At 44.5% G+C, this 15976-nt stretch overlaps 1 protein-coding gene across 1 annotated transcript in view; it reads left to right on the plus strand.

Moving 5' to 3' along the window:
* Positions 1-541: 541 nt before the first annotated feature.
* Positions 542-15976, plus strand: part of pla2g4f.1 (phospholipase A2, group IVF, tandem duplicate 1) — a 93651-nt gene continuing 78216 nt past the window's right edge. The window contains exons 1-2 of the mRNA XM_078233252.1: positions 542-640; positions 8476-8548. Of these exons, the coding sequence (XP_078089378.1) occupies positions 542-640; positions 8476-8548 (172 nt within the window). The remainder of the gene's footprint in view (positions 641-8475; positions 8549-15976) is intronic.

Below are 15976 nucleotides of genomic sequence, written 5' to 3' on the forward strand. Positions count from 1 at the left end.
TCGTAACCCCATGTATTTACCCTACTAATCCCCCGACACTATGGGGCAATTTAGCCTGGCCAATCAACCTAACCCACACATCTTTGGACTGTGGGAGGAAACTGCAGGACCCGGAGGAAACCCACACAGACACGGGGAGAATGTGCAAACTCCACATAGACAGTCATCCAAGGACGGAATTGAACCCGGGTCCCTGGCACTGTGGGGCAGGAGTGCTAACCACTGTGCCACCATGCCACCTGTTCTCTCTGCCCCACAAGGTGCATGTTGTAAATGGAAGGCAAACATTTAGAAATAATGAATTTTTTCATTTAGCGTAGAACAATGGCTCAACTTTAACTTGCACTGACAAACTTTCTTACTGCAATTTTGTTCTGGGTTTTTCATCGGTGTTGTATCTATTCAGCAGCTTAGCTCCTCTACTTGCAGATAAAATGTTGCCGTGAATGAATGTGCTGACCAATTGTGAGGAGGGCTGAATGGATTGTAAGAAGGACTCCAGTTAAGAGGAGCAAGCAGATCTATTCATCTAAACTGCACAATGTTCATGCGAGTGTCAGCACGAATCCTGCCATGTGTGGTCAGTATTCTGTATCGGTCAGAAGAAATACCAAGAAAATCAACACCAGCGTCTAGTAAGGTACTGCCATTTAAAACTTCGACTCAAATTACGTGCACTGTTAATTGGCAAGGGCTTTTGCATGTTCTATAATTGATGGGAAGAGGAACAGGAAATTGATTGTTTCAGGGCGGGAATTTCCAACCGTGTTTGCCCCAAGACCAGAAAATCCCACCCAAGGTCAATGGACTTTTGCATGGTCCTGTCCCGCCCGCTATGATTTCGGTGGCGGGCAGGACAGGAAAATTCCACCCTCACTGTGATAATGACCATTCATTCTTCAGTTTAATGTAAACTGAAACTTTTTCTGTTCATGGTCAAACGTGCCTCACACACATGGTTTTCATTTTGTAACATCGCATCAACTGCCATAGCTCATACAACCAGAAGACCACATAGAAAAAAGGAGCAGGAGCAGGCCGGTTGGCACTTTGAGCCTGCTCCGCCATTCAATATGATCATGGCTGATCCTCTATGTCAACACCATACTCCAGCGCTCTCCCCATACCCCTTGGCATCTTCACAGTCAAGAAATATTCAGTGATTTGGCCTCGGCAATCTTCAGTGATAGAGAATTCCACAGGTTCACCACCCTCTGATGAAGAAATTTCTCCTCATTGCAATCCTAAATGGTCTACTCTGTATCCTGGAGACTGTGACCCCTTGTTCTAGGCTCCCCAGCCAGAGGAATCATCATACCTGTATCCAATCTGTCCAACTTTGTAAGACGTTTATACATTTCATTGCAACCCCTTCTCATTCTTCTAAACTCCAGTGAATATAGGCCCAGCCGACTCGCCCTTTTCACATACGACAATCCTGCCATCCCAGGAATCAGTCTGGTGAACCTTTGCTGCACTCCCTCTCTGGCCAGTATATACTTTTTCAGATAAAGAGACCACAATATCCCAGGTGCCGTCTCACTGAGGCTCAGTACAGCTGCAATAAGACATCCTTGCTCCTGTACTCCAGTCCTCTTGCAATGAAGGCCAACATACCATTTGCTTTCCTAACTTCTTGCTGTACCTGCATGCTTGCCTTCAGTGACTGGTGTGCTAGGACACCCAGATCCCTTTATACCACATTGTTTAACCTTTCCACGTTTTCACTTGAATGAAATAAACATCTGGTTTTACTGCTTTAATTATCATTAGAACCATAGAAAATTACAGCTCAGAAACAGGCCTTTTGGCCCTTCTTGTCTGTGCCGAACCATTTTTTGCCTAGTCCCACTGACCTGCACTTGGACCATATCCCTCCACACCCCTCTCATCCATGAACCCGTCCAAGTTTTTCTTAAATGTTAAAAGTGACCCCGCATTTACCACTTTATCCGGCAGCTCATTCCACACTCCCACCACTCTCTGCGTGAAGAAGCCCCCCCTAATATTCCCTTTAAACTTTTCTCCTTTCACCCTTAACCCATGCCCTCTGGTTTTTTTCTCCCCTAGCCTCAGCGGAAAAAGCCTGCTTGCATTCACTCTATCTATACCCATCAAAATCTTATACACCTCTATCAAATCTCCCCTCAATCTTCTACGCTCCAGGGAATAAAGTCCCAACCTATTCAATCTCTCTCTGTAACTCAGCTTCTCAAGTCCCGGCAACATCCTTGTGAACCTTCTCTGCACTCTTTCAATCTTATTTACATCCTTCCTGTAACTAGGTGACCAAAACTGTACACAATACTCCAAATTTGGCCTCACCAATGCCTTATATAACCTTACCATAACACTCCAACTTTTATACTGATACTCCGATTTATAAAGGCCAATGTACCAAAGGCACTCTTTACGACCCTATCCACCTGTGACGTCACTTTTAGGGAACTCTGAACCTGTATTCCCAGATCCCTCTGTTCAACTGCACTCTTCAGAGTCCTACCATTTACCCTGTACGTTCTTCTTTGGTTTGTCCTTCCAAAGTGCAATATCTCACACTTGTCTGCGTTAAATTCCATTTGCCATTTTTCAGCCCATTTTTCTAGTTGGTCCAAATCCCTCTGCAAGCTTTGAAAACCTTCCTCACTGTCCACTACACCTCCAATCTTTGTATCATCAGCAAACTTGCTGATCCAATTGACCACATTATCATCCAGATCATTGATATAGATGACAAACAACAATGGACCCAACACCGATCCCTGCGGCACACCACTAGTCACAGGCCTCCACTCAGAGAAGCAATCCTCCACAACCACTCTCTGGCTTCTTCCATTGAGCCAGTGTCTTATCCAATTTACTACCTCCCCATGTATACCCAGCGACTGAACCTTCCTAACTAACCTCCCATGAGGGACCTTGTCAAAGGCCTTGCTGAAATCCAGGTAGACAACATCCACCGCCTTCCCTTCATCCACTTTCCTGGTAACCTCCTCGAAAAACTCTAATAGATTGGTCAAACATGACCTACCACGCACAAAGCCATGTTGACTCTCCCTAATAAGTCTCTGTCTATCCAAATATTTGTAGATCCTATCCCTTATCACACCTTCCAATAACTTGCCCACCACCGACGTCAAACTTACTGGCCGATAATTTCCCAGATTTCTTTTGGAACCTTTTTTAAACAACGGAACAACATGAGCCACCCTCCAATCATCCGGCACCTCCCCCGTGAATACTGACATTTTAAATTTGTCTGCCAGGGCCCCTGCAAGTTCAACACTAGCTTCCCTCAAGGTCTGTGGGAATACCCTGTCCGGTCCTGGGGATTTATCCACTCTGATTTGCCTCAAGACAGCGAGCACCTCCTCCCCTTTAATCTGTAACGGTTCCATGGCCTCCCTACCAGTTTGCCCTATTTCCGTAGACTCCATGCCCGTTTCCTCAGTAAATACGGATGCAAAAAACCCATTTAGTATCTCCCCCATCTCTTTTGGTTCCATACACAGTCTACCACTCTGGTCTTCAAGAGGACCAATTTTATCCCTCACTATCCTTTTGCTCCTAACATACCTATAGAAACTCTTTGGATTTTCCTTCACTCTGTCTGCCAAAGCAACCTCATGTCTTCTTTTAGCCCTCCTGATTTCCCTCTTAAGTAGCTTCTTGCACTTTTTATACTCCTCGAGCATCTGATGTGTTCCTTGCTGCCTGTACATTTCATACAACTCTCTCTTCCTCTTAATCAGTGTTACAATCTCCCTCGAGAACCAAGGTTCCTTATTCCTATTTACTTTGCCTTTAATCCTGACAGGAACATACAAACTCTGCACTCTCAAAATTTATCCTTTGAAGGCCTCCCACTTTCCATTTACATCCTTACCAGAGAACAGCCTGTGCCAATCCACACTTCCCAGATCCCTTCTCATTTCATCAAATTTGGCCTTTTTCCAGTTCAGAACTTCAACCCGAGGACCAGACCTATCCTTATCCACGTCCAGGTTGAAACTAATGGCATTATGATCACTGGATCCAAAGTGTTCCCTCACACTCACATCCATCACCTGCCCTAACTCATTTCCCAATAGGAGATCCAATATCGCATCCTCTCTAGTTGGCACCTCTATATACTGATGTAGAAAATTCTCCTGAACACATTTTACAAACTCTACCCCGTCTAAACCTTTAACAGTATGCGAGTCCCAATCTATATGTGGAAAATTAAAATCCTCTACTATCACAACTTTGTGTTTCTTGCAGTTGTCAGCTATCTCTCCGCTGATTTGCTCCTCCAATTCTCGCTGACTATTGGGTGGTCTATAATAAAAGCCCATTAATGTGGTCATACCTTTCCTGTTTCTCAGCTCCACCCATAGGGCCTCTGTAGACAAGCTCCCTAATCTATCCTGCCTGAGTACCGCTGTAACATTTTTCCTGACCAACAATGCCACCCCCCCACCTTTTATCCCTCTGCCTCTATCCCGCCTGAAACATTGGAACCCTGGAGCATTGAGCTGCCAGTCCTGCCCCTCCTGTAGCCAAGTTTCACTAATGGCTATAATGTCATATTTCCACGTGTCTATCCACGCCTTCAGCTCATCTGCCTTCCCTACAATACTCCTGGCATTGAAATAGACACACCTCAAAAAATTATTTCCACCACACTCTACCCTTCCATTTGTGATTTTGCTTGAACTAACCTGTCTTTTGACCCCTGCTCCACTATCTGCTCTGGCACTCTGGTTCCCACACCTCTGCAAATCTAGTTTAAACGCTCCCCAATAACACTAGCAAATCTCCCTGCAAGTATATTGGTCCCCTTGTAGTTTAGGTGTAACCCGTCTCTCTTGTACAGGTCCCACCTGCCCCAGAAGAGGTCCCAATGATCCAAGAATTGGAAACCCTGCCCCTGCACCAGTTCCTCAGCCACGTGTTTATCCGCCCAAGCATCCTACTCCTGCCCTCACTGGCATGTGGCTCAGGTAGCAATCCTGAGATTACTACCCTCGGGGTCCTGCTTTTTAACTTCCATTCTAATGCACATATTACTTTGGAAAGGTATCAGAACAGGTTTCTTTTGAAATGAATTTTACTTAGAGGGGAAATGGGAAATGTTTACTTTGGTCAAATTCTGCTGACTGCTTTATTCAACTGCACTGCAACTGGTCTGACTGCATTTTAAACAAGTTAAATCACGGACATATACAGCAAACATCTAGTAGTTGAAAAAGAAAAATAGGTTAATGATTAGGTGTAAACCCTTCCTCAGAATCAGCACTGGATGGGCAGCTGAAGTAAGGTCTACTTGTTTTTTTCACCATGGTTCATCTAGATGCAGCCAGTAAATTTTATATAGCAGTGCAGTGGCTCTGTCTTTTTCTCATATGAAGGGCGGGATCTTCTGGCGACGGAGGCGACTCACCATTGGCTTGCTGGCAGGATACCTACAGCATTTTGTGTAGTTTGCCCATCCCACCACCTGGGAACCCGCCACAACGGAGTAGAGGGGAAGAGAGTCATCTTCGGCGGGACTGGAAAATCCCCCCCCTCAGTATTTTTTGCCATACATTTTGACTCCAGTATAATGTCAGAATTGTGATTTAAAATGTGATTGCCAATTGTCAGCTGTTATCATTGAATCCTACAGTGCAGAAGGAGGCCATTTGGCCCATTGAGTCTGCACCGACCGCAATCCCACCCAGGCCCTCTCCCCATAACCCCATTTAACCTGACACTAAGGGGCAATGTAGCCTGGCCAATCTACCTGACTCGCACATCTTTGGATTGTGGGAGGAAACCGGAGCACTGAGAGGAAACCCACGCAGACACAGAGAGAATGTGCAAACACAGGAATTGGACCCGGGTCCCTGGTACTGAGGAGGCAGCAGTGCTAACCACTGTGCCACTGAGCCTCTCACTTATGAGTATTGGTCAGTTATTTAGCTCATAATAATAGAATATAACAGCACTTTAGAAGGCCACCCAATCCACTGTGCCATCATAACACTTGATATTCATTGTGACCATCATCCACTTAGTTTAATTTCCCCTCCCCTCGAATATCTGCTGTTAATTTGAGTTTTTTTCAGATGTTTTCCACTTCCCTTTTTAAAAGTTGTTTGGATCATTGTTTTTGCTGGCTTAGTCCATGTCCTAAATATTCTCTGACCAGTGGTTTAAAACAGGTTCTCCTAATTCCTCTCTGTTCTCTTGTGAATAAACAATTCCTACGCCACAGGAGATCTTGTCGGGATTAGCAGGCTTGGCAGATTGAGGCTAGCGCCCTCTCATTACTGGCTCATGGCCTACGTGGTTACTTGGGGAATTAAATTGTTGCTTGCACTTTGAGTGGACGTGTGCCTGTTTGAGGGTGTGAGTTCAAGGGGCATTATTGGTGTGATCAAAGTATTTGGATGCAATAAAGAAAACAGATGTAAAATGTTTCATCTTTTGCCACCCAATTCTTATAAGGTATCCTCCTCTACACTGTAGAGAATAGGCAATCCAAAGAGAAGCCTCTTAATATGATGGACCCGAACAAAGAGGAGTGGGGAGAGCAGAGGTTAAGAATTCAGCTGCTTCACCACAAAAATGTCACAATTTTGCTTTTATTTATGGACCACCCAGTCTAGATTTGGGAGATAACCACACTTAAATCTCACAGAAGCACAACATGTTACTATAAAGACTGGGGTGAAATAAACCACTATAAATCTTTCTCTTTATCCCCTCAGTTTGCTCTTTCTTATCTTCGTGTGCTCTGCTGTAAGTTTTCAATTTTATGACCATGAATATCAAGTGTTATGATGGCAGTGGAAATGGGAGTTATACTTTCCCAGTTGAACAGTAAGCTGGAGAAACAGATACTCTGTCCATAATGATCATTGACATTCAGTGCAATGAAAACAGGGCTGAAAGCAGAGCAATCCACGCCACTAAGATACTGCTCAACGGTGAAAGTGGAAATTATGACCTTGGAGAGAAAATGCTTTTCCTTTTGGAACAACATTTACCTCACAATCTAAATACTTTGGTGCTTACAGTCCTCTGGCAACACATATCTACTAATATGTTTGACACAGACCACTAGAAGATATCAGACAGTTACCTTGGAGCTATAAGAAATTGACATTTTTTTCTAACATTTTTATTGACAGTTACTCTGAAAATATTATCAGTATTGTAACTTCTTTCCTCCAAGGTTAGGATTCCTTGCTGGAGTACAGTTTCATGGACAATAATCAAGATTTTAATACCTTAGGCCCTGTACTGGTGCATAGTATGTGTCAGCTAACCATTCATCCAGAGTAGACATCATGGCTAAGCCTGATCCCCCCCCCTAATTTGTTATCCATACATGTACCACCAACACATCTGCTAGATAGTGACCAAGACTGGGAACCAAGGCCTTCATTCCCTAGCTGAGGTCACTGCAGCTGCCCATCATGATCCTGGCTGACAACAGCTAACTCAGCTCACTGGGCCTCCAACAGAAATGTACTGGCCCTTTCTACTCTCCTTCTGTTTTGTCAATCCTAAACTAAGGGAGCAGGGCAGCCAACTAATATTCAGGACATGAGTCCTACTGGTAACGGTGAAATGAACAGATACCAGTTCACCTGACAAAAGTATCGAGCTTCCAGATTCACTAAGTCCTGTTGTATAATTCAGCAATGCCCAATATATTGACCACATGACGGATGTTGCTAATTGTATTTCTGATTGTTTTTCTTTGGGGCTATGATTTCAGTAATCATATTCATACAGTGTGCGTATCTGAGCTTTAACTGTTTCCTCATTCCTGTTTTATCACCCTCGTTCACGTTGCATTATGAGCTTTAGTTCTTCATTAATTTCTTGGATTCCATATTGTTAGAAAATGAATCATATAAACTTCAGGCAAGATAGATCTAGATCCTATTGAATTATATGTTAATAGAAGCCAAGCTGGTTGGTGAAGTCAGAACCTCGGCACAAAGCTTTCGCTAGTAACTGTGTTCGATCTCAACACTTCTCTCACAGCCGGTGTCCTAGCTGTCCCTGATTTATGTGCTCTTTTTGAAAAACCAATAATCGGTAAAATAAATAAAATGGGTAGCAGCCTCGAATGGGGCACTGTATCAAAAAGAAATATTTCAAAGGGATCTTATCTTATTAAACCAAAATATCATTCCTAGGGCTGATGATGCATGCACCCTATTTATATGTGTTCAAAGTACTTTATTAAAGAACGCCCTTTACCTGTGTATCTTAACAATATAATTAATATTTTACTATTCATTCGATAATTCAACCAAAAGCACAAAGATATCATATGTGAATGAATAGGAAGTGGTTTTGTGCATTGATCATAAATAAGTTCTTTGGAATTAATGTTCAGTATATGGAGATGTTCGTTTTCTGTACCACTGGCTACATTTATTGGATTCAACTTCCACATGACCGGGCAAAGACACTCACTTTCCTTTTCAGAAAGAGCAACATCCTTACTATGACCTGTCTGTGAAAATTTTACGAGCAAAGAATATTGTTGGAGGAGATTTCTGTGAGTAATTACTTTTCTATTTATCTGCATAAGTACTTGTGACTCCGCTGATTCTTTCAGAGGTTGTGTACGACATTTTAAACAAATTTAATTGTCATAGGAGCATTTGACTTCATCACTGATTGCTGGTTCACTTCTCCCCATAGTGGCTGATGCTACATAGACACCTATACATTTCTTTATTTCATTGTTCCTATCCCCCAAGATAGTTTCATGCTGGAGTTGATATCTGGTCTTCATAACTGCTTTAGCCTCGCAGCTCACCTTGCTTCAAAATACTCTAAAATGTGAGACAAGAGAAGCATTTTTATTTTGAACTACATTTCGGAATAAACTGTAGTTGTTTAACAAGTTGAATTGTAATTGAGGATAAAAAGGGTTTTCTCATTGAGAATATCTGTATTGATTTGATTTATTAATGTCACATATATTAGTATACAGTGAAAAGTATTGTTTCTTGCGCGCTATACAGACAAAGCATACCATACATAGGTAAGGAAAGGAGAGGGTGTAGAATGTAGTGTTACAGTCATAATTATGGTGTGGAGAAAGGTCAACTTAATGCGAGGTAGGTTCATTCAAAAGTCTGATGGCAGCGGGGAAGAAGCTGTTTTTGAGTCGGTTGGTATGTGAGCTCAGACTTTTGTATCTTTTTCCCAACGGAAGAAGGTGGAAGAGCGTATGTCCGGGTACATGGAGTCCTTGATTATGCTGGCTGCTTTTCTGAGGCAGCGGGAAATGTAGACATTGTCAATGGATGGGAGGCTGGTTTGAGTGATGGACTGGGCTTCATTCGTGACCTTTTGTAGTTTCTTGCATTGTCTTGGACAGAGCAAGAGCCATACCAAGCTGTGATATAACCAGAAAGAATGCTTTCTATGGTGCATCTGTAGAAGTTGGTGAGAGTTGTAGCGGACATGTCAAATTTCCTTCGTGTCCTGAGAAAGTAGATGCATTGGTGGGCTTTCTTAACTGTTGTGTCTGCATCGAGGGACCAGGACAGGTTGTTAGTGATCTGGACACCAAAAAACGTGAAGCTCTTGACCATTTCTACTTCGTCCCCATTGATGTCGACAGGGATATGCTCTCCATTATGCTTCCTGAAGTCCGTGACTATCTCCTTCATTTTGTTGACATTGACGGAGAGATTATTATCGTTGTATTAGTTCATCAGATTCTCCATCTCTTTCCTGTACTGTGTCTTGTCATTGTTTGAGACCCAACCCACAACAGTGGTGTCATCAGCAAACTTGAAAATTGAATTGTTGGGGAATTTGGCCAGACAGTCAAAGGTGTATAAGGAGTATAGTGAGGGGCTGAGGACACAGCCTTGCGGAGCACCGCTACTGAGGATGATCATGTAGGAGGTGTTGTTGTCTATCCTTACTGACTGCGGTCTGTGGGTTAGGAAGTCTAGGATCCAGTTGCAGTGGGAGGAGCCGAACCCTAAGCCATGAAGTTTGAAGATACGTCTCGTAGCAATAATGGTGTTAAAGGCTGAGGTTTAGTCTATGAATAGGAGTCTGACACAGGTGTCTTTGTTACCTAGGTGTTCCAGGGTTGAGTGTAGGGCCAGGGAGATGGCATCTGCTGTGGACCTGCAGCGGTGATAGGTGAACTGTAGTGGATCCAGGCAGTATGGGAGGCAGGAATTGATTTGTGCTATGACTAACCTTTCGAAGCACTTCATAATGATGGATGTCAGAGCCACTGGACAGTAGTCATGCCTGACTTTTCTTTGGTACCGGGATGATAGTCGACTTCTTGAAGCAGGTAGGGATAACAGATCGGCATAAAGAGAGGTTGAAGATGTCGGCAAATACCCCCGCCAGCTGGTCCACGCAGACCTGAGTGCTCGGCAACGGTGACCTCGGATACAGGTTCGTCCGAGGCTTCCGGGATGGAGCATGTGCTCTCGGTGACCTCTTGCTCAAAATGGGCATAGAATGCATTGAGGTCATCAGGGAGGGGTGCATTGAGCCGGTGATTTTACCTGCCTTCATCTTGTAGCCTGTTGTGTCTTGCAGATCTTGCCGTAGTCGACGGGCGAGTCCGAGTGGCTAGCTTGGGATTCTAACTTGGCCCGGTACTGTCTTTTGGCCTCTTTGATGGATCTCCATAGATCATAGCATATCAGTCCAAAGATGTGCGGGTTAGGTTGATTGGCCATGCTAAAATTGACCCTGGATAAAAGCAAATTACTGTGGATGCTGGAATCTGAAACCAAGCTTTGACAAAGGGTCATCTAGACTCGGAACGTCAGCTTTTTTCTCTCCTTCCAGATGCTGCCAGAGCTGCTGAGATTTTCCAGCATTTTCTCTTTTGGTCTAAAATTGACCCTAGTGTTAGGGAGATTAGCAGGGTAAACGTGTGGGGCTACGGGAATAAGGCCTGGGTGGGATTATGGTGGGTACAGACTCGATGGGCTGAATGGCCACCTTCTGTGCTGTAGGGATTCTATGATTCTAAATCTGGCTTTCTTGTATAGGTTAGGTTCACCTGACTGGAACGCCTCAGATCTGGACTTTAGCAAGCAGTGGATATCCCTTTTCATCCATGGTTTCCGGTTGAGAAACACACAAATAGTCTTGAATCTCTGCATTCGACCAATCTCTTTGGAATCAAACAATACTGGTCTGTTTTTTATTAGACCATGTCAGCCTGAGAAGGCTTGGCCACTGTAGTAAATGAAAAATAGCTATCCAGCTATTCTCGAACTTCACCCCCACTGATCAACCAGATAGAGATTTCAGTGTTTTAAATTGATCTTTATTCAAGCAATAGCAGGAAAGTCTGCCTTCCACGAGATGGTACGCAGACTTCTTGAGTGATCATAGAATCATACAGTGCAGAAGGAGGCCATTTGGCCCATTGCGTCTGCACTGACCACAATCCCACCCAGGCCCTATCCCCATAACTCCATACATTTACCCTAGCTAGTCCCCCTGACACTAAGGGACAATTTATCATGGCCAATCAACCTAACCCGCACATCTTTGGACTGTGGAAGGAAACCAGAGCACCCAGAGGAAACCCACCCAGACACGGGAGAATGTGCAAACTCCACACAGACAGTGACCCAAGCCAGGAATCGAACCCGGGTCCCTGGCGCTGTAAGGCAGCAGCGCTAACCACTGTACCAGCGTGCCGCCCTCATGTCTCTCCCATGGCATGAGAAATTATAGATGACCCTTTGTCAAAGGGTCATCTGGACTCTCAACGTCAGCATTTTTCTCTCCCTCCCAGCTGCCAGACCTGCTGAGATTTTCCAGCATTTTCTCTTTTGGTTTCAGATTCCAGCATCCGCAGTAATTTGCTTTTATTATGAGAGGTTATACTTTTGGTTGTCTTACAAGTAAGTTGTATGTACCAAATATACATTAGTTCTGAAGTCATTAATATCCAATTACAACTAATCATTCTAATTCCTTCATTTATGTCAGGTGAATATAGTTAACCAGTTACAGTCTCTAAATCTTGTCTAATTATAATAATAATTACTAACGAAACATACAGATATACCACCCAGATATCTATATCTGCAGACCTTAGTTGTTCTGGCTATTCTCCTTCTTGTTTATCCAGGTTTCCATTCTATTGTCTCTTGTTTGGATTGTTCGTGCATCCCATCTGTCACTGTGGGAATGATTATGGTGGGTACAGGGGTACACTGTGGCCCCTGGTTCTTACTGTGGGAATGCACAGAAACAACTTCGCAGAAGCTTCCCAGAGGAATTCTGACATACTCAATTCACAGGAGTAGTCTACTCTGTTGTATTCAATGATTTCTAACTCTTTCAGCCACTATAATAGTATCTCAAACTAGAATAGTCTGTCTTGTTTGCACAGAGAATTCCTTTCTCACCTTCACTGCTTAACAAAACAAGCCACAAAAAACTAACTAGAATAATCCCTGATTCTTGCATGCAGTGAATCCCCATTTGAAAATGTGAGTATTGTTTGGGGATATTGGCCTGATATGTGTGTTGTTATAATTTCACACTGCAACAGGCTGATTTCATTCTCCTTAATCTGGTGTGCACAAATATATTTCTCTTCCAGTTTGTTCAAGGTCCAACTCTGTCACTTTCATTTAAATTCTGAGTACTGAAAGGCAGAAATGGATCTTAGCAAAGTTAGAAAACGTTGTTTCCCTCAATCCCTTCCTCCTCACCGGTGAAGTTCCCTCTACTGTGCCTCAACAATTCCCAGATAAATTGGGGCCACATTTTTATGCTCCCTCACCCTCCTTCGGCAGGTTCTGAGACCAGGGGAAAGAGGGTGGAAAATAGCATGGACGGACTTCCCTCTGAGGTCACCCTGCCCTGACCCGATGTGACTTTACAGAGAGGTGGACAGGGCTTTGGACAGGAAGTTTGTCTCTGCCCCAATTAAGGCCCAGAGGCCACTCACAGGCCTTTTTTTGCCCAATCTGGATTTTTAGCAGGTGGGTGGGCGCTTGATGGCTGAGTGTAGGAAACAGATAAAGCTCTCACCCTTGATCACTGGCGAGGAGGAGGACAGGGGTCTCTACTGGAAGGCTGCTTTAGACTGGGGTGCCTTCCTCCCAGTCTGGAGACCTCCATCTGCCCAACAGTGAGATAGCCCCACTCGTAAACCCCAACCCCTCCACAGAGAATTCCCTATCTTCCCCCTCCACTGGGCCCCTGGTTCTTACCAGCACTGTGGTTCCCAGGACAATCTCCGGCATGGCGCTGCAGTATTTTGATTTGATTTGATTTATTATTGTCACATGCATTAACACACAGTGAAAAGTATTGTTTCTTGCACGCTATACAGACAAAGCATACGTTCATAGAGAAGGCAACGAGAGAGTGCAGAATGTAGTGTTAAAGTCATAGCTAGGGTGTAGAGATAGATCAACTTAATGCAAGGTAAGTCCATTCAAAAGTCTGACAGCAGCAGGGAAAAGCTGTTCTTGAGTCGGTTGGTACATGACCTCAGGCTTTTGTAGTACCTCTTACAGTCACTGCAGCGCTGTGCCTGGATGGGCTGGAGGGCTGTTGGCTAATCTGCTCTCCAAGGTGGGGCTGTCCGCACTTGGAAGGAAACCCTGCCTGCTACCAACCAACATTCACTCTCTGGATGATGGGCGTTAAGAGCTTGCTATCTTGAAAATTCAGGCCAGGGTGTTCCTTAATGCACCAGTGTGATATTTTTCTTCCTGACACAGTCCAGTTGTGCCGAAATTCCCCTGATAATGAAACAGTCTCACCTGCAGCAGGGCAAAAAGAGGTCACAAAATGTTCTTGGCAGACAGGATTAAGGAGAAACCTAAGGCATTTTATTCATATGTTAGGAACAAAAGAGTTGTCAGAGAAAAAGTCGGACCTCTCAGGGACAAAGGAGGGGAATTATGCTTAGAACCCAAGGGAATAGGGGAGATCCTAAATGAATACTTTGCATCGGTATTCACAAAGGAGAGGGACTTGTTGACTGGGAGTGTCTCAGAGGGAGGTGTTGATCCGTTAGAGAGAATTTCCATTACAAGGGAGGAAGTGTTAGGTTTCTTAGGTAACGTTAAAACTGACAAATCCCCAGGGCCTGATGGCATCTAGATTGCTCAGGTAGACAAGAGATGTAATTGCTGGGCCTCTGACAGAAATCTTTGTCTCTTCATTGGACACAGGTGAGGTCCCTGAGGATTGGAGGATAGCGAATGCGGTACCGTTATGTAAGAAGGGTAGCAGGGATAACCCGGGTAATTATAGGCCAGTGAGCTTGACGTCCGTGGTAGGGAAGTTGTTGGAGAGGATTCTTAGAGACAGGATGTATGCGCATTTAGAACGGAACAATCTCATTAGTGACAGACAGCATGGTTTTGTAAGAGGGAGGTCGTGCCTTACAAATTTGGTGGAGTTTTTTGAGGAAGTGACAAAAACAGTTGACGAAGGAAGGGCCGTGGATGTCGTCTATATGGATTTCAGTAAGGCATTTGACAAAGTCCCTCATGGCAGGTTGGTTAAGAAGGTTATGGCTCATGGGATACAAGGAGAGGTGGCTAGATGGGTAGAAAACTGGCTTGGCCACAGGAGACAGGGTAGCAGTCGAAGGGTCTTTTTCCGGCTTGAGGTCTGTGACCAGTGGTGTTCTGCAGGACTCTGTACTGGGACCTCTGCTATTTGTGATATATATAAATGATTTGGAAGAAGGTGTAACTGGTATTATCAGCAAGTTTGCGGATGACACGAAGATGGCTGGACTTGCGGATAGCGATGAACATTGCCGGACAATACAGCAGGATATAGATAGGCTGTAAAATTGGGCGGAGAAATGGCAGATGGAATTTAATCCAGATAAATGCGAAGTGATGCATTTTGGAAGAACTAATGTAGGGGGGAGTTATACAATAAATGGCAGAGCCATCAAGTGTATAGAAACACAGAGGGACCTCGGTGTGCAAGTCCACAAATCCTTGAAGGTGGCAGCACAGGTGGTGAAGAAGGCATATGGTATGCTTGCCTTTATAGGACGGGGTATAGAGTATAAAAGCTGGAGTCTGATGTTGCAGCTGTATAGAACGCTGGTTAGGCCACATTTGGAGTACTGCGTCCAGTTCTGGTCGCCGCACTACCAGAAGGACGCAGAGGCTTTAGAGAGAGTGCAAAGAAGGTTTACCAGGATGTTACCTGGTATGGAGGGTCTTGGCTATGAGGAGAGATTGGGTAAACTGGGCTTGTTCTCCCTGGAAAGACGGAGAATGAGGGGAGACCTAACAGAGGTGTACAAAATTATGAAGGGTATAGATAGGGTGAAGCTTTTTCCCAGGTCGGAGGTGACGATCACGAGGGATCACGGGCTCAAGGTGAGAGGGGCGAGGTATAACTCAGATATCAGAGGGACGTTTTTTACACAGAGTGGTGGGGGCCTGGAATGTGCTGCCAAGTAGGGTGGTGGAGGCAGACCCGCTGGCATCGTTTAAGACTTACCTGGATAGTCACATGAGCAGTCTGGGAATGGAGGGATACAAACGAATGGTCTAGTTGGACCAATGAGCGCACTGGCTTGGAGGGCCGAAGGGCCTGTTTCCTGTGCTGTACTGTTCTTTGTTCTTTGACGCAGACAGTATTTTGGCTGGCAGTTGGAACATAACATAAAGGCCAAGAATGATAATCTCCAGCAAAAAAAGTTTAGCCAACTCCCCTTGAAGCTCAACCATCATTGTGCCCCACCAGCGGTGGCACAGTGGTTAGCACTTCTGCCCACAGCGCCAGGGAATCCAGGTTCAACTCCGGCCTTGGGTGACTGACCCCATATCAGGATGGGTTTCCTCCGGGTGCTCCAATTTCTTCCCACAGTCCAAAGATGTGCAGCTAAGGTTGATTGGCCAATTCAAATTGCCCCTTAGTGTCCAAAATATGTGTAGCTTAGGGGAATTAGCGAGGTAAAAATCTGGGGTTACGGGGA

This window comes from Mustelus asterias, chromosome 18 (genome assembly GCF_964213995.1).
Source record: "Mustelus asterias chromosome 18, sMusAst1.hap1.1, whole genome shotgun sequence".
Classification (NCBI taxonomy): Eukaryota; Metazoa; Chordata; class Chondrichthyes; order Carcharhiniformes; family Triakidae; genus Mustelus; species Mustelus asterias.